Raw genomic sequence first — 24108 nt, 5'->3', positions numbered from 1 at the left:
GACAGAATATTTAAAAAATATACGACAAAACTTAAAAAAACAACACATCAAGAAACATCTAGATTTTTAAATGTTTCGGATCATTTTGATTCTGTCTTTAATCCCCCTACAAAGCCTCAACTCCCTTGTTGTGGTTGCGTTTAATGCTGAATTGTTCGGTGCGTCTTGACCACTAGATGGCGGAAGATAACCGTGTTGTTTGAAGATGAATACAAAACCTAGTTTTGGGCCAAGCAGATAGATCAATCAAACCACTTTGTTTTCAACACCTAAATCGATATTCACTTATAAATTTGAGTTGGGAATAAAGGGATTTTTGAACGATGCCCTGTAAACAGCACAAATCTACAAGATGTAAGAAAGTGCTAAATATATAAAGCTGAGATCAGTTACTCATGAAAGTTTCATTTAGCTTTGCAGTCAATGTAATCGGATTGAGCTGCATGTGGTGGACAGTCACAGGAGGTGATCTTTCCATTAACAGCATGTGCACAAAACATGAACTCACTTGAGTCTCACGTTGGCCTATTGAATTAGTCATAACAAATCCTGGTTTGTCTCGTTACTACAAGCAGCCGACTTCTCAATTTAGTTCCTATTATCAGCAGCATTAAAGTTATATAAATATTTATCAATATTACTGAGGTTACACGCTTCTTGTCTGTTTTATCTTCTTGAGAAACAAAGCACTTTATTTTACAGTCCTGTTTCCCTTGTACATACTGTGTACTTATTACAGTAAATATAATAACTGGGTACTAACCCTGAACCTACCCCTAAACCTAATCTTATCCCATGTAGTTACCTTATACTACCCAGTACTTTCTTAGGTAAGTACACTATAGGTACACGTACTGTAAAATAAAGTGCAACCACAATCTCTGTAGATTACAAGGACAAATGAATTTCGAAAATGAAGAAAACACAGTTTTGCTTTGTCTTTTATTTAAAAATATAACAGTTATGCTTTTTGAAAAAGCCAGGCGAGCATGAATACATACACGTTCAGCATAAAATCTGTAGCAAAGATAACTAGTCGAGACAAAGTCTTGTTACAAACAGGGAAAAGATGAAAAACATTGCTCACACGCACAGCCTCACGGTTTCAGATATAAAGAGATTCCTAACTTCAGCTCATTTTTTACCATCACAAATTTAAAACTGACCACACAATGTTATGTAAATGTATTATGCATGTGTATTTTTATCTCTGTGGTTCATCTCCAAACAAAGCCGGTCAATTCTTGCTAACCCGGTAATCAAATTAAGGATTTTGCCCTTTATTTAAACGAGTTTCTGTTAAATAATTCCCTTCTCGGCAGCTGAATTCAATTTGGCACTTTACATTTTTGCTTAAGGCTGAAGTGACTCCTGGTGTGAAGCAGATCCCTGTAAATCTCTGTAAGTCTCGACGGTAAAGACACAATACTGTGATCCTTCAGAGCCAGTTAACTCACACACTGAGTGATGACACACAAAAGTCTGCAGTGATAAAGGCCTCGGTTTAGTTTATTCAGTAATACATAGCCCTATACATACTGTACTGTAACAATGAAGACAAAAGAAGCAAAGAGAATCAGTGAAGATTAGTGTCTCTGCTCAACAGTGTATCAGACCGCCCCATTCATTTTCCTGAGGAGCAATACCATTGTCTTTTGCTAAAGTTAGCAGAGTTAATACCACCGATACCGTTTACTAGAACACAGACGGCTTCTTACATGAACTCAACATAACACACGTTGTGTTTTATGTCAATGACGGTGATGCCGCCAAACTGATCAAAAACTTCAGCAAGGGAGTAGTAGTTCCCTTCGCGTGCCATAAACGGCAGGAAGGAAGTGGTGAGATATGCAAGATACGGCGCAGAGAACTGCTATGCAAAACACGTACAGACCAACAACAAAAAAAAGAGTTCTGATGAAAGGACGCCTCGTGCCATTATTCCCAACAGTGGAGCATGACCAGTCTGTCAAGGAAACTTTTCTGACATCTGCTCTTTTTTTAAATCTCCATTCGAGTTCTGAGAGATGAAGTTTGTTGTTAGGATTACAACGCCTCTTCCTGAGCTTCTGAAACACAGCCGCTCTTATAATGACATCACGTTAGCGGACGCATACTAATTTTTATGCAATCGAGAGATACTTTCTGGCAGGGCATTGACAAAGTTCAAACCCAAAGGATGTGACAAACTATACGGCACTTTTACGCACGGGATAACACAAATAAGGCCACAGAGCCTAATTTACTTGAAATTCACTAGTGCTCTAAATAAAAAAAGCTGTCTTTAGGCACAGTGTCACAGGACTGGAGTAATAAATGCATCCGCTCAAGCAATTGACACATGTATCCCTTGCCACCTTTCCTTCAACAAAGCTGTCAGTGAAACTCACAACCAGTCCCTTTTGTACTGATCGTCTGCCTAAATGTAAACACATCCAGCTGGTCACGTTATAGTGGGCGAGTAGTGTGACGGAGCTAAACCAGTCCTCCCAACTTCTTTCTACAGGGATCCCGAGGCATCCGTCCATCTTAGACAAGCTTACATCCCAACTTCAAGTCTCTTTAATGACTGTCCAATTCTGGTCAAGATATACAAGTCTCTCTATCCTCGTAAAGGTTTGCTAATAGTGGTGGTTTCATACTCGGATCTCATCATCCTCATCCTCAATGAAGGAGGAGAAGGCTGGTTCATCGTCCGGATTGTTGTCGGTACTGCCCACGTCATCCTCGTAGGGCTGACTGGCGGGTTTCTCCTCCATGGCAGCTGAACTGGAGCTGGACACCGAGCAGCTGTCAGGGTGATGCTGGTATTTGTGGGGCATCTCTGGAGTGCTGGTGCCCTCACTTTGGATCTCCAGGTCAACAGAGCTGGGAGCCCGTACGGGACCGTTATCTTGAACGACTAACTCCGGTTTCTCCTCTATCGCGACCTCTTCCTGTATCTTCCCATCCTCTTCAACTCCTCCCTGGTTACAAGGAAGAGGTGAAGCGTGCCATTCACTGCTCTTGCCTTCTTCAAACCCTTGATCATCGTCTTCCTTCTCCATGACCCCTAAGATTTCCCCCAACATGGAGGGGCCAAGGTCGATATGGAACGACATGACAGATTCAGCCTTCTTCAAACCTCCCCCGTTGTAGAATGGGGACGGTCGGAGGTCTGTCAACACCCCAAAGTGCCTCTCGTGGAGCTCTAGGTCCAGGGCGTTGGCTGAAGCTCCATTGGAGGGGCTGGAGGTCATGCTTTTGAGGACCCTGCCGTCTCTGTCATGTCCCTCTTCATTGTTTAGGAAGGGCAGGGACATGGCATTCTTTACAAAGGTAGGCGATTCGCTGGGCGGAAGGAGGGTGTTGTCACGCTGATCCACTCTGGTGACGGATTGAGAGCGCTTGCTGCTCCGAAAGGTACGGGACAGGAGTCCGGGTTTCGGAGAGCGTGGGTAAGCGTGATCCTCTTGGGGCGGCTCTCCAGATCGAGTGCTGAGGAAAGAAGTGTCTCCGAAAGCTTCCCCGCCGCGTCCTACGTGCATGGTGTGCCGGAAGTCACCCAAGGGAGCACTGATCATCTCGGTAGTGAGGTCCATACGAGAGCGCCGTTTAGTCGGAGATGAGCCGGACACCAGCTGCTTTAAGATAGGCATCTTGTGCTGTACTACGTGCAAATCTAATTCTACAGTTTGATTCGGTGATGGTGTTAATAAGTAACAAGTCCAAAGAGACGTATCATCCAGGTTCTGTTCAGTGAAGTGCGGTCTTGAGGGCTGTGACTTCAGCTTCCAGACGGGAGATGATTAATCTGAAAAAGGAAGAAACAACAAGATCAGATTTCTTCCTTAACTGGAGTTGACATCTTGACTCGGAGCAAAGACCCAGACTAACTAAATTAAGTTAATTATAGCACCGTGTCATTTGTTTAACCGGCTGCAAGATCAATACAGACAGAAAGGAAGTGGCAGAATAGGCAGTTCCAGGATCTCTTATCGATGTGTCTGGCCAGAAGGCCACTAGAAGCCGCAGTGTCATTCTTATCTAAAAGCTGAACAGCAGCAGGATTTTCAGCATTCATTTGAAGTAAGGGTCATTGTTATTTCGGTCATATGAACTGAGGTTTAATCATTAATAAGATAAGCAGAAGTTGATGTGAGAATGTAAAAAATTCAGAGCCCAACTCAAAACTTTCTTGTGATTGTTAATGTCAACATTTTTCAATAGGCTCAGTTGAGGTTTCATAAATGTATCACTTGTGGCAAAAGGTTTTTTTCAACAGTTCTTTGCGATTTACAAAACTGAGCCAACTGAAAGATGTATATGTAAGTTAATCGAATATTTTGAGTTGCAGAGGACTAGTAATTTCCTTATTATTGTTAATCTTTCAAAACCTTTTGGAAACATGCCAGGGTTAAAACAACAAGACAGAAATATGAATACAACATTTACATGAATATATGAATACAACATTTTGTATAACAGTAATAAGGCTTGTGTTCAGGACCATAGAATTCTTATTTTCATTACTATTAAGCGCATTTCCCTTTCCAGATCTTCTCAAGTTCTTTTAAAAAAATATGTCATATCAAAGTTTAACAATTACAGTATTCATTGTTGTATTTTTAACGAATGCAGATTTTTCTAGAAAATTGGATCATGATTTTCAATAGTACATTAATGCAATGAAAAAGAGTTGTTCCCTATGGGGACAGCTCACCCAAAAATTAAAATTCTTTCAACGTTTACTCACCTTCATGAGGTTCATTCCCAACCTGTATGACCTGCTTCTGCAGAACACAAAAGAATGTAAGCAAACCACACTGGTTCCCATTGAGTTAAATTATATGAACACAAAACCACCGAGGCATTTCTCAAAATATCTTCTTAGTGTTTGACAGAAGAAAGACTCACATACAGGTTTCGAACAACATGAGGGTAAATAAATAAATAACGACAGAGTTTTAACTTTTAAGTGCACTCTCTCTTTAATTGTCACAAAATCGCCATGTAAATATCTACAGTGTGCAGTAGGCTTATTCAATTATCCGAACAGATGATGAACACATGCTAATGACTTACTAGTGTGTATAAATGTCATCTTATATCATGTCATCAAACATCATTGCGCTGCAGTAGAGATAAGAGAGTGCAAAGGACAACTACATCCTGTGAAAACAGCCACAGCTGTATGAATGCCAAAACACAACAACCGTGTATATCAACACTACTCATGGTGTGTTTCAACAAGGCTCTCAACTCAAACTTGATTCTGTGATCTCAGTGGCTCGTCAGGGACGACCACATTTAACATCAAATTAACCACAAACCTATACACGTAAACAAGCAAGCGCACACCTCAGACCAAAACACCCGGCAGTAGAGTTTACACATTGGGCAGATGCTTTTATCCATAGACTTAAAGTACAAACAGATCTACATTTTAACAGTATGTGTGTTCTCTGGGAACAACCTATTCCAATGCACAACCAGCTCATCTACAGGAACAATGACCGACAAGATATGATGCTCATTTTAAAGAAACCAAACGTAACGCTTTCTCACCCACGCTGAAGAGTCCCGTGGCGGTATTCCCAGGTCAGTAAATGAACACGGAGACTGAGAGACAGGCTAAATGCTTGGCAGGCAACAGGTTTCTCCGATCTGCTGAAATATTCATGAAGTCGTATTTGCTTTGAAAAAGAATGAGAGCAAGCTTAATATTGACTGAAGGGCCCGACAAACTCATGACCTGTTTCTGTCTGTCTCTTCCTCTACCAGCCTTCTCTGCACTTCCTGATTATGTTCTTACCTGCTTGCGTTTCTATAGCAACAACCGTCTCCACACAGATGTTAGGGTTTCCTGTCTGCAAAGCGAGCCTTTTGCTTTTACTGTTTTTATAAACGTCCCCTTCGAAAATGATCAGTGTAGCAACCAGGGTTTGGTGTATTACAATAAGAAAAAAATGGTTTACTACAGTAACAACGGTTTAACGATGTTTTTTTTTGTTTTGTTAAAATTGTAATAGTTAATTTTCATATAGACGGTTTCAGCGGCAACAATTTAAGCATATCTTATGTGGCCCAAACTTAACTTCAGCTAGACGTCCACAAAGAATCAATAAGTGTTGAATAGATTGACTTTAATATAATTAAAATACAGCAAAATATTATTATATAAATTAAATATAAAATAAACTGTTATATTATAACCAAACACAAACCGGAAGTTAAATTCGGGCCAGGCGTGTGCGTCCAATGAAACAGTCTAGTATCAAAATCTGGAGAAAGGTATCAACATTTCTAATCTAAATTGTTCAATTCAATACCTAAAATAATCTCTTTATCATCACTATTAAAATAAATTATATTTCATAAACGACATACCGTCTCTCAGAATCAGTAGAAATTAGATGTTGATGTTAAAGTAAAAGATCTATTGTTCTGTTCTGTTGGAGACTGAGCTCATGCAGGCTCCCTGAAGGCACGATAGATTGTGGATGAGACTCAGCCAATGAGAGAAGTCATCCTGGGGCTCTGCTCTTCACACACCCGTTTCCATGACACCATTTCATGTTCTGAGCATGGGATAACAAGATCTTTAGTGTGTGAATGCTTTAAAATAATCAAATCAAATAGAATAGAATGTAGGTACGTTGTGATAAATGCAAATGATTTGGGGATTACCGCTTACACATTTGTGTCTAATGCAAATTTCCATGCACCCAACTTCTGCTTTGTCCCAAGTTCCAAGCGTTGTCAGTTCACATTGCAATTTTACCACTAATTTGCAAATCTTCCTAATACAGACATTTGTTAATAGAAATATGGAAGTCTGATAAGAATAAAGTATTTCTCATAAAAAAGGATGGGGAAGAAGTACAGCTGTGTTCACGAATCAACACGCAAAACTATTCAGCTAGTGACTCAAATTACAATGCAGAATGACAATTCGCAGCTTTCGGGACAAAGACTGCAGTGTTTGGGTGAGGTGTTGCTACTGGGTGGCATAAGCACGAGGAAAACAAGTAGCCGATGATGAAAGATGAATCCTATACACCGAGACCCAGAATATACTCTACAAACACACAGTCGCCTCGAGCACAGAGCGTCTTGGCTTAAAAGAGTGTCTAAAGCAGGAGCCAATGGCGTTCGAGTGTGAGCTTTGACAGAGCATATGATTGGTTGAATGTGCTGAACGAATACGCCCTTCACTGAACGAACCAGCCTGTGTTCGAGTCTGAACGAGAGAGATTTCGTTCGTACGCGTACGAAAGGAGTCAAAGGACCCGCTGATTCGAACGAAAGATGAGGTCTCTTGCTCAACAAGTACAGAAACGGACACAATGTAAAGATCCTTACGAAAATAATAAAATAATGCAAGCTGATGGTTAAATGTAACAAAGACAAATTAACATTGTCATTTTTATTGCATGGAAAATGTCAAGCCTTGTTTACTCCGTTATTGTACTGCAAGCACAGGTGTTTTGTGTGCATTTTGTATCATTTATTTTAATTATTGTTGTTGTTGGTTCATGTTTGAATAGTTTTCTTCTTTCAAATAAAAACGACTTCATTACGTTTAATTCATGTCATGCACTTCTCTAAAAACTGTAAAACAAAAAAGTATTGGTTAGCTCTCATTCGCGTCACGTCAGCAAATAGCATTCCAGTTCCGGCTGTGAAGGGACATGTCATTGGTTAGATCTTCCACTGAACGAATACGCCCACACTGACCAAGTCGCTGTTGAGTCTGAACGAGCGAGAGAGAGAGATCTCGTTCGTGAACGAATTGAACGAACTGGTACATGTCGTTCATGAACGAAATGAAGGAAATGAACGAGAGTGACACTGTAGGTCGGTCAATTAGCATGCGAGTCTCGTTCAGCAATCAGCAGAAAGCGGATGCAAAGCGCACTTACAGGTAGGCTACTTTGCACGCTTGTTTATTTAAAATACATAAACTTCACGTTTAACATAATCCCAGATTTATGAATGTGTCAATGACCAAACAATTAACTTTTTAATTATGCAGAAAAACCTTGTGCGTTGGTCATCTGAACCACTTATTAGACTTACACTGCGTTCCAAATTATTATGCAAATTGGATTTAAGTGTCGTAAACATTTAATTTTATATTGTTCAATTAAACTTATGGATGGTATTGTGTCTCAGTGCTCTTTGGATCACTGAAATCAATCTCAGACACCTGTGATAAGTAGTTTGCCAGGTGAGCCCAATTAAAGGAAAACTACTAAGAAGGACGTTCCACATTATTAAGCAGGCCACAGGTTTCAAGCAATATGGGAAAGAAAAAGGATCTGTCTGCTGCCGAAAAGCGTCAAATAGTGCAATGTCTTGGACAAGGTATGAAAACATTAGATATTTCACGAAAACTTAAGCGAGATCATCGTACTGTGAAGAGATTTGTGGCTGATTCAGAGCACAGAAGGGTTCGTGCAGATAAAGGCAGAATGAGGAAGGTTTCTTCCAGACAAATTCATCGGATTAAGAGAGCAGCTGCAAAAATGCCATTGCAAAGCAGCAAACAGGTATTTGAAGCTGCTGGTGCCTCGGGAGTCCCGAAAACCTCAAGGTGTAGGATCCTCCAGATGCTTGCAGTTGTGCATAAACCTACTATTCGGCCACCCCTAACCAATGCTCACAAGCAGAAACGGTTGCAGTGGGCCCACACATACATGAAGACTAATTTTCAAACAGTCTTGTTTACTGATGAGTGCCGTGCAACCCTGGATGGTCCAGATGGATGGAGTAGTGGATGGTTGGTGGATGGCCACCATGTCCCAACAAGGCTGCGACGTCAGCAAGGAGGTGGCGGAGTCATGTTTTGGGCTGGAATCATGGGGAGACAGCTGGTGGGCCCCTTTAGGGTCCCTGAAGGTGTGAAAATGAACTCTGCAAGGTATGTAGAGTTTCTGACTGAGCACTTTCTTCCATGGTACAAAAAGAAGAACCATGCCTTCCGTAGCAAAATCATCTTCATGCATGACAATGCACCATCTCATGCTGCAAAGAATACCTCTGTGTCATTGGCTGCTATGGGCATAAAAGGAGAGAAACTCATGGTGTGGCCACCATCCTCCCCTGACCTCAACCCTATTGAGAACCTTTGGAGCATCCTCAAGCGAAAGATCTATGATGGTGGGAGGCAGTTAGCATCAAAACAGCAGCTCTGGGAGGCTATTCTGACATCCTGCAAAGAAATTCAATCAGAAACTATCCAAAAACTCACAAGTTCAATGGGTGCAAGAATTGTGAAGGTGATATCAAAGAAGGGGTCCTATGTTAACATGTAACTTGCCCTGTTAGGATGTTTTTGATTGAAATAGCTTTTGATTTCAGTAAATATGACCTCCTAATGCTGCAAATTCAACAAATGACCATTTTCAGTTTTTTACAACCTATGAAATGTTTTCAAACTCTGTTGTGCATAATAATTTGGAACAGTGCATTTTGAGTTTTTCATTTTTTAAATAAATACTGTTGTCAGTGGGAGGTTTGTTCAATAAAATTCCAAATGTACCCTAACTGTTGATTACTTGAAAATTATACTGACTGTCATTTGCATCGACAAATTAGGAAAACCAGAGAAAGATATCATTTGCATAATAATTTGGAACGCAGTGTATTTTATTTATTTAATGAGTAGATCAGAGACACACATTTTAATAAAGCCTGTAATCAGTTTATATGTCCATTAATACGTTCGTTGACATGACACAACTCTTTTTCGCCACCTGCTGGCGTATTATAGAAATGGTCACTGAACGAATCAGTGAACGAATCTGAACGAATCATTTTGGTGAACGAACTGAAAAAAATAACGATTCACTCAAATGATTCATAATTCATATCACTACAACGTAGCAGCAAGAGGCAAGCAATGTCACTATAATACGCTATTAGCATTGGGTATTAAGTGCAATTGGATCTTGCCGCCCCTGTTTTAGTTTATAATTCTGCGTCAACAGGCAATGACCGCTAGTAGGCAGTGTCCCAGGCATGCATATGTGTATGAGGAGGAAATGCGACACGATCAAAGATGTTTTTTGACCGGAGAGAGGGGTTCTAGCCAGTCTTAATTTCTTTGACGAAAACTACGATGAAAAGTATTCGTTTCGTTTCACTGACGAAAACGAGACGATAACTAAATAAAAATGAATGCGTGATAACGAAAACTGTAATAAAAATATACTGACATTTTCGTCAACTAATAAAAACGAGACGAAAATATTCTTGTCCCACCTGGCGGACATCAGTTTGCGCGCATGTGCTGCTTATCTCATATAAACGGCATAGTTGCCAAGTCCGCTTATAGTACGCGACCTTGGGCTTCTTTTTCTGTCAAGTTGCGTTAAAAAAATCGTGGGTTGCGGGTTTTGGGGCTTATTTTAAAAAATATGGTTGCTTGTTCTGAACCTGACAAGCAACTTTGTTTCTTTACATCTACGGTCGCTATTTTGTTCAATCCATTAACACTGTCTGCTCGACGGTAGGCTTTTTGTACTACATGCGGCAGAGCATAACATCACAGCACCGCGAGAGCTATTTGAAAGCATACAGAGACGTCTACTGTCGCATCACTCTCGCGGTACTATGATGTCACGCGCCGATTGGTCTGCGCTGCGCCGCAGGAGGTCACACAACCGATCTAAGCACGTAACACAACATAGAGAAGCCAAGAATGCTACAGTGGTCTCTTCACGTAATCATCGGTGCGCTTTGGGTAATCGGAGGTAAATATACTAAACAGATGAAATATTCACTTAAAGATAAAAAGCATTTTATAACCGGGCTACATCATTAAACATGTTAAAAGTGTAGATCTGCGCGTTTGGCTACACAGCGTTATTCAAGCCTAAGCACGTGTGAATAGCGTTATTTGTCCTCAAACACACCGCCTCCTTTCCCCTACCAAATAAACCAAATGTATTAAATCTGTCACGATTAGAATGAAATGTGAAAATGAACGAAAAGTGTTCAGATCTGATCACGGTGCAGCAAAGGGGTAGGGAGGGATGACCCTATTATTTATTAGGCTATAAGGTAAACATCAAACATTTTTATTGTATTAAATAAATGTATTGATCATTGCAGAATATAATTTTAAAAAGTATACATCAAATGCATATAGTTCAGTTTTACTTTATTATAAATGTGTGGCTGTTACAGCTACGTTAAGTGGTCATTATATCTTCTCCTTTTCCATCTCTCCAGGCCTATACTGCTCACATCAGAGATTTGCAATTAATTTTTGTAAAATAATTTATGTTTGTGTTTTTCAAACAGGGTAGTGTCAGTTTAAAATGACCCAGGCTCGTTCATTAATAATAAATAATTGATAATAAATTACATTGATGATCATGAATAATGTTGGGCTTGTTTTGGGCTTGTTTTTGGAGCTGCAGTTGCTTATTTGTCTTGCAAAAGTTGGCAACACTGAGGTAGAGAGAAGTCTCTGGGAGAAGGGGAAGCACAGACATACAGTATATTGTGTCTCCACACGGTTTACAAAGCGTCTTATTTTCTTCACGATCGCCGGTAAAACGCCGCAAACTTGAAGCGTGACTGCAGGCGAGTTACCCCGAAACACATTACAAAGGCAGCACAAAGGTTTTTATATGCCTATGTTAACTTAACAAGAGCTGCTGCATAACGTGAAATGCAACATAGTTAGCCAAAAGAAACCAGCGCTGTCCTCTACTGATTATAGAAGTGATGAAGTGAGTCAAACTGTACATTCGAACCAAGTATGTAACATGTTTGCATGATTAAAGAAATGTAATACAATTTATATAATATGTCTTTTTGAAAGCTATTTCTCATTCATTGCTGTCTTAAGCCAAGACATTGCAGCTCTTTCTTCAAAGAGGCATGCCATGAGCCAATAGCCTTTGAGTGTGAGCCCTGTCAGAGCGTTTCATTGGTTGAATGAACTGAATGAACACGCCCTACTTAAAGAGTCAATTGAGTCAAATGGGATTGAATGAACTGGAACATGTCGTTCATGGTCTAATATTCTGTGTTCCAACAATGCAAATCTAGTTACTGAACTTTTCTGAAAAATAAAGGTTATTACACCAAGTAAATGATTTAAACCATTTAGATTTTAGTAGACTAAACATAATGTATATTTATTCAACTAAAATGTTTTTCATATCGTCGGCTAAAACTAGACCAAAACTAAAATGATGGGGTTGACTAAAATGCGCCTAAAACTAAATTGCATTTTCGTCAAAAGACTATGACTAAAACTAAATGAAAATTTGCTGTCAAAATTAACACTGGTTCTAGGAGACCAATCACAATGCTTGCGGTCCATGCATTATTGAAACGTTGTTACATTTTGGGAGAGATGCACGTCAGGCTACGGCGTAAACTCGACGCAATACTTTAAATAGGCCAATAGCGTAGTTTTCTCTCTCAAGCAACATTTTCAAAAAAGGACAGATTTTGTGCTTGATGTAGTTGCCACAAATCCAGTTCTGTATCGCCCCCCCTTGAGCCCCAAGTAGGGCTACACGATGTTGAAGAAGAGATAATGGATGTACGTTGCTGTACTTTTTTAAAAACAATTATATTAAAATGTATTCAAAAACTGATAATGACATAACCAACAAACCTTTTACATTCTTTCTGGGAATACATTACATTACATTTATGCATTTGGCAGATGCTTTTATCCAGAAAGCATAACTACTACTTCTGATCTGATGGTGAACAGCAATGTTTTACTGTTTCAGTACTAGGCTACATGAACACAAATATGACAATGTCATTTTAACAATGTCAACAAAAAACTATTTTAATAAGCTACTTGCTGGATCAACCTAAATCTGTGAGTATACATAACCTTTTACATTCTTAGGGTCATATACCTTTGCAAGCACATTTGCAATATTTGGTTAATTTCAATATCTTACAGACCTTTACCTGAGGTGTATTTTTACTTTTACAGTAACACAATAATGCACATTGGTTATGTGTAGCGGTGCAGGCTACATACTCTCAATCTGCATTTTCATACTCGCGTTGTGTTTCTGTTATAACTCTTCTACAGAGACGCACTTTGGCCACTCAGGCAACTTTATCTAAATATGCATTGATATTAGCACATCGCAGTAATGGCTAATGACCTCAGCTAATGACGGTCCATGAGCATCTCTGAACCATTTTATCAAAAGTGCCTGATGGAATGCAGCTTATTTATAGCTATGTGCAAATACGAAGCAAGACTGGGTCATGGGAAGGTAGCGTGGGAAGCACAAGGCCTCTGAGGGGGGAGAGCGACTTTCCAAATACCCTCTTATAACATCTATGTTAGCGAGGCGGTTCATGGGGAGCAATTGGACTTCCTGTGATCAGCTCTGCATACATCGAGCGCCCTTCACAGACTAAACACACCTCCCTCTCTCCGGCTATCCGTTCCTCCTTTTTACAGCCCCACGACCCTAAACATACTAACCTCTGACCCATGTGTGAGTTTAAGAGGCTTAGCAAATCCCATAGAAAAATAAACACACATCAGCATCGCACACGAACCGCACTTGGTGTAGCTTCAATTCTACACTTTCGTTTGGTTTCCAAGTGTAATGCAATAACATTATTATATTTGTAAGTGTGCCTTAAAGTGATCGGTCACCTGAAAAATAACATTCTGTCGTTCGTTTTTCGCTCTCGTGTCTTTCCAAAACCGTTATGTGAATCTTTCTTCTGTGGAACACAAAAGAAGATATTTTGAGAAATGTCTCAGTGGTTTTGTGTTCTTACAATGGAAGTCAATGGCGGCCAATGTCGTTTGGTCACCAACATTCTTTAAAATATCTTCTTTTGTGTTCTGCAGGAGAAAGTAAGTCTTGCAGGTTTGTAATGACATGAGGATGGGTAAATGATTTTTTGCATGAACTGTCCCTTTAAGTTTCTAGTCCATTTATGAGCACTGTACAATTGACACTGTACAGTAAACTGGTGTCTATTATGACATGGAAACATGCCGTTTAACGCTGAAGCACACTTGCATGTCACATGCACTTCAGAGTGTTTTGTCCTCGCAGCGGACGGACAGAAAGCACACTCTTTACAAACAAGCACCTCTCTGTGAATCAAACAAAAGTGCTGAGTGCATCCTAGCACTCAGACAGTGAATGATCTGTGGACGATTTCTTTGCTGGCCGGAGCACAAGCCCCCAGAGCTACGCGGGCCGTTCTCTTGAATTATACGCCTCGGCCATAAATCATCGATCACATGCATTTTATTCAATACTAGAGGCTTCAATAACCCTACTGATGCGAAGGCCCTGTGATTTAATTCAGTTGTACTCTTGTTAGGTTGGAAACAGCCAGAAAACTTAGTGTCATTACATTGCATTCATTTTCATTGCAGTGGCAGATTGAGTCGACTATGTCACTCACACAATGTTCATCAATAATTGAGTGAATAGATTTCTGTGATTGAGGACTGATTCCTGCCGAGATATAAATCTGTCAGTGTTGACCACTCAAACCAGCAGTGATGTGTTGGGATGTGATGAGGTGTGTGCATCCAGCTGGGACAGATCCATCTGGCTGTGTCCATTAGGACCCACTGACCTGCTTGGAGGTCTTCATGACCCCAGGGCAACACAGAGAGACCCATATGGTACAAACCAAGTTACATTACTACAGATCTTTAAACACCAGGGGACATGAAAGCAGTTTTGTAAAATAGCTCATGTGAAACGGTTCAACCAAAAATGAAAATTGTGTCATCATTTACTCACCTTTCATGTCATTTCAAACCTGCAGGACACAAAAGAAGATATTGTAAAGAATGTTGGCAAGCAAACAACAATGAACCCCATCATATGAACATGAAACCACTGTGACATTTCTCAAAATATCTTCTTTTGTGTTTCACCGATAAAAGAGTCATTTACCGGTTTTGATCGATGAGAGTGAATAAATGACAGATTTTTTATTTTTTGGATACATTTTACATAAAGGGGAAAACTCTGAAAAACTTTCACAGTTCTCTTGCGAATACATTAGATCCATTAGAATGCTTTATTTTATTTCAAAGCTGGCTGATGCGAATATTCACTTTCGTTGTGAACAGAGACGTTTTATAAAAGCATGACTATGGATATTGCCGTAAATGCCAGCCACTTATGAAACACTTCACATCTTCAATACTAGAAATAGGCTAAACGTTTGATTTGGAGAGCAGACATTGAGCAGAGTTGATTCAATTACCCATAATGCATCTGTGGCAGAGTGACTAAGGCAACTTCTCAGGCCATTCATCCTCACTTTTGCACTAAACGCAATCAAACCCGCTCTTAAAACCCAGCTAATTTCGTGCCGCTGCTCAAACCCGACTTCAGATAACATTAAAGCTGCCATTCACTGTGAAGATTTCAGGTTGTGTGCAGAAAGAATGAAGGGGTGGGTGAGTAAATATCATGGGTCTGAGATAAGATAATCTTTACAACACGCTCCCTCTCCCTCACACACCTCAGCATGACACCCATCTCCTCAAGGCGTCACCACATTGGCTCACAAAAGGCTACTGGCCTGAATGTGTCATGCCTTTTACACAAAGCCAAGCTGGCATAACAATAGTCAGGACGGGTCTTTCAAACAGCTAGTCAAATATATTCAAGAAGTCATTAACTCACGTGTCAATATCTTGATGGCTTTGTGGGGGTTTAGATGAAGTTGCAACCAAAACTTGTTTCAGTTTAGCTTTATTCTTCCAGTTCTAACAGAATGAAATATGTCTGTTATAGTTGATAGGGACCCGGGGAGGGGGGTATAGTAACACAGTTCTTTCGATCACAAACAAGCTGGAGAGGTAGATCTCTCTCAGCCCTAGAAAAAGAAGAGTGATCTTTCACTTTGTGAGAAATGTAACAAATATGTGATTGTGGGGGATAAAAATGATCCAAAAAGTGCGTTTCTTCTGCTGTTAAAGGTTAAAAAAGCCATGTCAAATTATTACAGATGCCCTCAGCCATTGTAAAGTTAACTAAATGTTTTTCCTCAGTATTAAATGATCGAAATAAATAAATGGAATGTGTGCTCGCGTAAGTAGAGCGTGACTTACGAAGAAATCTTAATACTTGATTGAAAGTGTACTTTAGAAATGCAATACTAGAAATAGAGGTGCTCCGATTGACCGGTCGCCGATCATAATCGGCCGATAATCGCTTTGGGAAGTTTGAGCGGCGCTCTCTATAAAGGCCGATCTAGAAGAGCCGATCAGAGGACGCAAAACTCGCGAGACAATTTTTTTACGCGCTACGAAAATGGCTTCACCGGTCTGGCAATTCTACAAGGTGTGTGTGAAAAATACAATACATTAGCAATCTGCATCGTGTGTACCATGCAAATTCCACGAGGCGGGAAGCACCCAAACATTTTAACACCACCAACCATCAGACATTTGAAGGTTAGTCACGTAAAGGAATACGAGCAGTTTTCAAAATTAGCTAGCGCTAAGATAGAGCCGCACAGTTCAGCAGCTCAAGCGCAACTCGCTCAACTGTCGGTAACAGAGACGCTTCAAATACAGCAACTCTACTGCAAGGACAGTAAGAAGCATAAAGAAATTTCAGATAAAATTACATTTATGCATTTGGCAGACACTTTTATCCAAAGCGACTTACATTGCATTATACTATACATTTGTTTTTGAGTATGTGCAATCCCTGGGATCGAACCCATGACCTTGGCATTGCTAGCACCATGCTCTAACCACTGAGCTCCAGGAAAGCTATTGAATAAAATAATGAAATTCATTGGCTTTATCATCAGCCGCTGTCTACTGTGGAAGACGAAGGGTTCCGGCGACTCATGTCCTACATGGATTCACGTTATACTTATGCCAGGGCGAAAATATTTCACTGATGTGTGCCTGCCGCAGTTATGCCAAACAGTGTTTACACATGTCGACAGCCTTATGAAGGACAACATAACGCCTTTTAGTTTCACGAGTGACATTTGGAGTGCGAGTGTATGTCCCATGTCCATGTACTGAGCCTCAATGCGCAGTATAGTAATCAAAACTTCGAAAACAACACAAAGTTGTTCTTCATTCTCAAGTGTTTTCAGGGTCACAAGGGGAATCCCGAAGGAAAATGTCCACGTTATTTTAAAGGATAATGCAAAAAACATGGAAAAGGCCATGAGGGATGCCAATCTAGCCTGCCGTGCATGGCGCATTCACTCCAGCTCGCCGTGGCCGAAGGAGTTATGTCACAACGCAGCATCGCTGATATAATTGCCTCTGGAAGACGCATTGTCGGTCATTTCAAACACTCCCCGCTTGCGTACTCCAGACTTCAAAGTATTAAGAAGCAACTGGGACAGCCTATCAAGACACTACAGCAAGATGTACCGACCAGGTGGAACAGTACTGTATACATGCTGCAAAGTCTCCTGGAACAGGCACGTACCCTATGTGCTTATGGAGCAGACTACGACTTACCATCTATGTTTACCGGCAGCCATTGGAAGTAGGGCTGTCACGATTATGAAATTTGATTGACGATTAACTGTCTAATAAATCATTGCGATTATGACGATTAATTGTCTGTTTTTGAGCTTTGACATTTAATTCTCATTCATTTTTGATTCAGCGATTGAAACGACCATAATGTTCTGAATACAAGACTATGTTTTTTTCTTGGAAATACATCAGAAAAAATTGGGTCATCATATATTTAAGGTTTAGGCTTTTACCTGTCAATAATACAACCGCCAAATACTTGTAAATGAAGTAAATTGATCAGGAGTGAATTGAAGCCACCATTAAAATGCTATCAGTCATAGAAAAGCTTCTAGTTTGTTTTTTCTCACTTGCAAGACTACAGTTAAATTTTACTTGTGTGTTAATGAAATTTTGGTAGACTGGTTTTCACACTGAGATTTGCTTAAATAATATTAAATTGTACTGCAGGTAATTTGTATATGTTTTAGTTTTTTTTTTAAGTGATTGTGTTGTGGTGGTACATTTTACAAGTATTACCATGCTTTAGTAACAATATATACACAAAAATATGCAATATGCAGATGCACTACAGCTCCCCCTAGTGTCTTCTATAGAGATCCGAAATCATCGCGATGAGGTCAAACAATCGCTATGAGACGATTATTTAATACTCGTGACAGCCCTAATTGGAAGTTAGTGGAAAATATGATTTCGCAACTCGCCCCATTTGAAGAGCTCACGCAACAGATCAGCTCATCAACTGCAGATGTTATACCATCCATCAGAGCTTTAACTCGTCTTCTTGAGAAGACCGCGGAGACTGACCATGGTGTAAAAACATCAAAAGCTACGTTGTTGGAAGAGTCCAAATAAGATTCCGTGACTTTGAAAAACAAAAAAAGAAATGAAACGAAACGAAACGAAACAAGCCAGAATCAAGTCACAATGTGCAAAATAAACGTGTTTAGGCAAAATGTCTGAAATGCAGGGGAACATAATTTTCAAAACACAAGCCACAAATAGTCAAATTAATGGACATTTTCCTTAAACATCACTTAACAATGCTGTGCAATACAACACTAGACCAGATCTTGTCTCAAAACTATTTTTAAAACTACTCGATAATAATGAATTCTTTTTTACAAACGGGAATACCAGGGGTTTCGGTACCCAACCCTAAAAATACCCAACCCTAAAAATGTCCTATTTCTTTACATCATTAATAATATTTTTGCCGGCGCAGTGTGTGCCCGTCTGTTACACCACTGCCCATATAACCAAAAATGGCTTGATCCCCATTGCATAACACTTCTGCGAAGATTCAACTGTGAGATTGGCAATCGAATCAGGCTCCTCCTATCGAATTTTTGACTATTCGGGGTCACCCCTATTTCTGTTATTGCTAACTGCATTTCTTGACATTCCAAGATTTGTGAACTTGCAATTGGGCCTGGCTTGTTAGGCCTGCCCTGAGAAGTGAGTTAAAGTTATATAGAGATATTTATTTTTTGCTGTGCACTTTATTACCTGTGGTCCTTAAAGTATATTAAAAAAACTTGAGGGCTGACTGACTTATATTGAAATAATATTTTGGCTATATCCTTTTTTGTTGCCGTTTTAAGTCTAAACTTAAAGTAAAAGACTGTATTCTCTTTTATTTTATGTGTACACGAAAGTTGTATTTGTCAAGCTCTAAACTGTTTACAAAAACCAAGCACAGGCTGCTATGTTTTATGTTAATACAGCACTTTCTCTGCTCTTAATTTTAATACTTGATATACATTGTTGTTAACTATAGTTTAATAAATAATGCTACTAAGAGAGCTTCAAATAGCCCCTGTAATCGGTGATCGGTATCGGACGATACAGCTTTCAGCGATTGAGGATTGGCCCAAAAAATCCTGATCGGAGCACCCCTAATTAGAAACACGAAAAATAATACTGAAATATTGCCCAACTACATTAAAATAATGTATTTTGAGGCAGATTTTTATGTGTATTATTTTTTCTGGACATTGTTTTTGGTTGTCCAAAGAAACTAAGCTAATGTACAGGATTATTCACACACACACACACACACACACACACACACACACACACACACACACACACACACACACTATTGTTGACAGAGGGGAATAATCACGTCAGCACATCTATATTCATTTGGCTCCAAAGCTAAATATTTTCAATGCTCCATGTTTCCAGAGAATAACCCACTGATGGTGAACTGCTCCCAAATATCAACAATATCAAGACACACGGCTAACAGATAAATTACACATAAAAGGTCAGAAAAGCAGAAGAACATGAAGGAATGAAAGAGAGAGAGAGGAGACTAAAGAAGCCATACAACTTCATACAACAAACCGTTTTTCAACTACAATTTTACAGACAATTAATTGTCTAAAAACCAAGTCCCATGAAAACCATATTTCCCCAAGCTTTCACAGAGTCATGACCACATAGTCATCACATCTGGCCTACAATGCATCTTATTCTGGCCCCAAATGTCATGTTGAAAGATCACAGGTCACAGTTTTTGCAATTACACGCAATTCAGGGATTCATAATGGCAGAAAAACAGGTGTGTGTAACTACACACAAATCATCTAAGCTTTCCGTGATCTTTGACTGAAACTTATTAAACTATTAAATCGTAAAACTATAGGGAGGATCTTAAGCAGTGAGCGAAACCATCAATGAATCTCAACCCATCCCACAAACGGGGTTTTAAAACCAGTTGTTCTGGATTCCAGTGTGATATACAGTTCATTCCTGCTGTGATACAGAATTAACTGGGAGAGGGATTAAGCGTTTGGACAGGAAGGGCAGAGTGTCCACACCCTGTCATCCCAAAAGGAATCAACTCCCTGCCTTTCCGTTAGGACAAACACAAACACATCGCAAACTCAATTTCACATCACACTAAACAAACAAACAGCGCGGGAGGCCTCTGTGACCATGATCGTGATACGATGAGCTAGTACTGTCTATAATGCAGCAAATGGTTGGTTTAGACCTTTTCTGCTGTAAGTGACACCAGTGCTTGTATTTACTTACAAGTTTATTCTATGTATGTTTTACTAAAAATGTTGCACATTTGAGTCAAACATGAAACGCATGTAGTCCAATGTATTTCAGAGTGAGGCACTAGGCAGGTAGATTTTTTCATTATTTTTTGTGTTGTCAAAACCTGTATTTGACTCTTTCTTCTGTGGAACACAAAATAAGACACTGAGAATAGTCTCAGTAGTTCATACAAAAGAACTAAATTGGGGGTCAATGTTGTTTGCTACCAACATTCTTCAAAATATCTACAGAAGAAAGTCACAGGTTTGAAATAACATGAGGGCGAGTACATTTTCAGTCTTGGATGAACTATACCTTTAAATTCATGTGTATTTTTTCAGGGGATCTATTGACAGAAATGCAATATAATATACATGTGTTCAGAGGTGTATAAAGACCTTCCATAATTATGCGTTATGTTTTTATTACCTTAGAATGATCTATTTCTATTTACATACACCGCTGGTCCCCTTACATGGATTTCACTATGTTGTTTCTACTGTAGCCCTAAACGGACACGCGTTTCGTAAATACGTTATCTCCTTCGGGAAAGAAGTGAAAACATGACGACATCTTAGTTCTGTGTCAGCCGCCCTAGTGCTTCGAAAGGGAGTGGTGGAGTGAGCCGTTGGTTGCAATTCTCAATCTCACCTCTAGATGTCGCTAAATTTAATACGCTGGACCTTTAAGAAATTAAGATTTTTTTTCTGTTGGAAAAACCCTTTAATTTCCACCCTTCTAATGAGAGTCTATTCCATGTAAAGACAGGTTTAACACGATTCCCTGTCTGACCATACTCACCAGATGCGATATGTTACGGCATAGCGAGGAAGAAGCAAGGTCATCAAGTTTCTTTAAAAACACAGTCCAAGGTCATAAACATGTCTGGAATGTTTCTTGTGATGGATCCATGAAAGCCTTCATTTTAAACAGTGTAGATGCCAAATGGAGGCGTGTGTGAAAACCAGACACAGATATGCTAACAACATCTTACACACGATAAAAAGTGTTTCCCTATAATAATCATTTAAAAATGCCTTCGAGTGATGCTTGCCCATGCAAACCTTGCTGCCACATAGCAAGGTTGTGAAGGGTGGTTGCCAGGGTGTTGCTATGTGGTTGCTAATGTGTTTTAAGCAGTGGTTAGTTCTGATAGCGGTTACATAAGGTTGAAATCTGTGAGTGACCCGGCAATAGATGAAAGTGAGCGATGGGGTTCAGACAAGGCCCGCTATATCACTACAAATAAATCTCTTGTGATGTCTCAATCTGTTTCACCAAGCATGTTATTTCTGTTTTTAATCCTGTTCCTGTAAGCATCTGTGTTTGAAGAGTTCACGCTACATACTGATGGGTCTTTCAGCCCCTTTTCAGCCTCCGGCACTAGATGGCTGCTACGCTCGGTTCTGGGGGAAAAATACAGTTTATGTGGTATTTCCTGGAATGCACAAAGGCTGGACACAGTTTTAGTCGCACACACAACATACATAACAGCCGGGTCGAGGTTGTGACATGCAGAAACACAGCAGCACACATACCACTGTGCCCAACCATAGTCGTGTGAGCTTCTGTTTCTATCCATGTGGTATTACTGGAGAACTATTAGCATCCATTTAATACAAGTTGACTTCCATTAGGAAATAAACAGAAGTCAATCTGAAATTAATAATGTTTACGCCTGAATCTAAATTGTATATAAGTGTCTTAAAATACTGCTGTTAAAAGAAGGCTTTGCAACAAAGAACTGACAAAGAAGTGCATTCAAGGCCGACATAAAAGTGTGTCATTAGCACGGTTTTCTGACAGGCCAGAGGCAGCTGTGAAACCTAAACCATCAGCACTGACTTCCACAGGCCAAAACTTGGCGACGGTGCTGATAATTTTGCTTAAGTTAAACAGACGCCACTTTGCTAATTGAGGGAAATGGTTTCCTAGGACCATAACATGGGAGATAAATGGAAACGAATTCAAATGAACCAATAGGAGAGAGAAGACGTTTACGAGAAGTGCTCACATGAACTTGTACATCTGTTGCTGGTGGTCTGTTTACTGCAGGAGTAATGAAAAGGAAAATGGGAAACACATTGACATGGGTACCGGATGACCAGCAGGTGCTGAACTTCTCAAGCTAAACAAACAGCAGGAACATTTATCAGCCGACACACGTGTGTACACAGGAGTATTGCTCCATATGCCATCCCCAAAAGCGAGTCATGAATTTAGATGGTCAATAGCCCCATACAAAGAAATGTGCCACAGCTTCCATTAAAATACTAGTTACCAGCTATTGTAAAATTGAATAAATGAATATGGGATCTTTGAACCGTACAAAGGATTTTTAAAGAATATTTTTATGACAATTGTGCCAATAATACATTTCCACACATTGTCTTTCATTGGTACAAAGCTTAAACAATCTAGTTACATTCTAAAATGTTAAGATTAGGCCTACTATTATCTAAACTAACTATTTTGTCGGTTTCACTCTTAAACTTTTACCTTGACTTAAACTGTAGGCTTACAAAGGCACTGGTTTCATAAACAGGTCAAGGCACCCAAGTTCATCTCATTCATCCACTGCCACGAGCACCATTCTCATCTATTCACATGGATCCTCTCTTTGTTATAAACCTGACAGTCCTGGTTTGTCAGACCCGTTTACAAACCCAGCATTCTCATTCACATTAAAAGACATTTCGTGCTTTACTGCGAAGCTTACAGGAAATGGCAGTATGAATGACATGGACATGGACAATGCGTAGCATGTATCAAAGATGAAGCTATTATAAGAGCTGCGGCTGGAGATGTGTAAGTGACCGAGCAGTTTATCGAGTAAATTTAATCGTTTGTCTCTCTGTATCAAGAGTAAAAATAAAAAATATCTGTCATTTTGATTCGTGAGAAGCGGAGCGCGAGGCAAATAAAGAACAATGATCCAGCTGACCATGTGGAGTCGCGATGATGGATCCTCACAGAAATAAACAATGAGACACAACCAGAAAGCGCTGCTAGCAGCTGAATAGACACACATGAAGGCAAATACGTGGACGTTGTATTGACATTCAGCATTTTGCAATATTTGATTATATTTAGGGAACATATTATTATGATAATGAGAGACATTGACCCTCCCTCTCTTACGCGTCCATGGCATTTGAAGACCGTGTGTAGGCTGTTGGTGATGTTTACTGTAGTACATGGTTATATTCAATGAAGCTAAACCAAAAGTCAGCTTTTGCGCTTATTTTAATCGTGTAAAATTATATAACGTAACATAAAATGGATATCATTAAAATATCTTTATCTTATCTGTAAAGCGAAAAATATTAACTTACGTGTGGATCCATGCACTGTGAATCTTGTAAGTTTAACTCCGGAAGGTTTTGCAAGACCCGCTGCTTGAGCAACTCAACATTGAGCATCTAAACATGTGCCCCGTGCTCCTCAGTGATGTTTAAAACATGCAGGTTTTGTATCTCTCGGTTGCACAATGTCAATACACAGCGAGTCCACAGACACCCGCCCGCATCCTTCCTGCTTCAAGCGCTACCGTAAACTCACCG

The 24108-nt window shown here is 39.8% G+C and overlaps 1 protein-coding gene across 5 annotated transcripts; it reads right to left on the bottom strand.

Moving 5' to 3' along the window:
* Window positions 1-925: 925 nt before the first annotated feature.
* Window positions 926-24108, bottom strand: cdc42ep4a (CDC42 effector protein (Rho GTPase binding) 4a). 5 transcript variants are annotated; one of them, XM_057346320.1, is made up of 5 exons: window positions 23881-24108; window positions 6370-6560; window positions 5548-5646; window positions 4736-4772; window positions 926-3793 (listed from the first exon to the last, which is right to left on the bottom strand). In XM_057346320.1, exon 5 carries the CDS (start codon window positions 3636-3638, stop codon window positions 2637-2639), a length of 1002 nt encoding a protein of 333 aa, XP_057202303.1. In that variant the 5' UTR covers window positions 3639-3793; window positions 4736-4772; window positions 5548-5646; window positions 6370-6560; window positions 23881-24108; the 3' UTR covers window positions 926-2636. The 5 variants fall into 5 exon arrangements, with proteins under 5 accessions (XP_057202303.1, XP_057202300.1, XP_057202301.1 ...); XM_057346317.1 differs by lacking the exons at window positions 5548-5646; window positions 6370-6560; XM_057346318.1 differs by lacking the exons at window positions 6370-6560; window positions 23881-24108 and having other exon boundaries at window positions 5548-6350.

Source organism: Triplophysa rosa, linkage group LG11 (genome assembly GCF_024868665.1).
Source record: "Triplophysa rosa linkage group LG11, Trosa_1v2, whole genome shotgun sequence".
In the NCBI taxonomy this organism is placed as follows: Eukaryota; Metazoa; Chordata; class Actinopteri; order Cypriniformes; family Nemacheilidae; genus Triplophysa; species Triplophysa rosa.
Note: the sequence above shows the minus strand (reverse complement) of the source record. Positions and strands in the feature narration are given on the sequence as shown.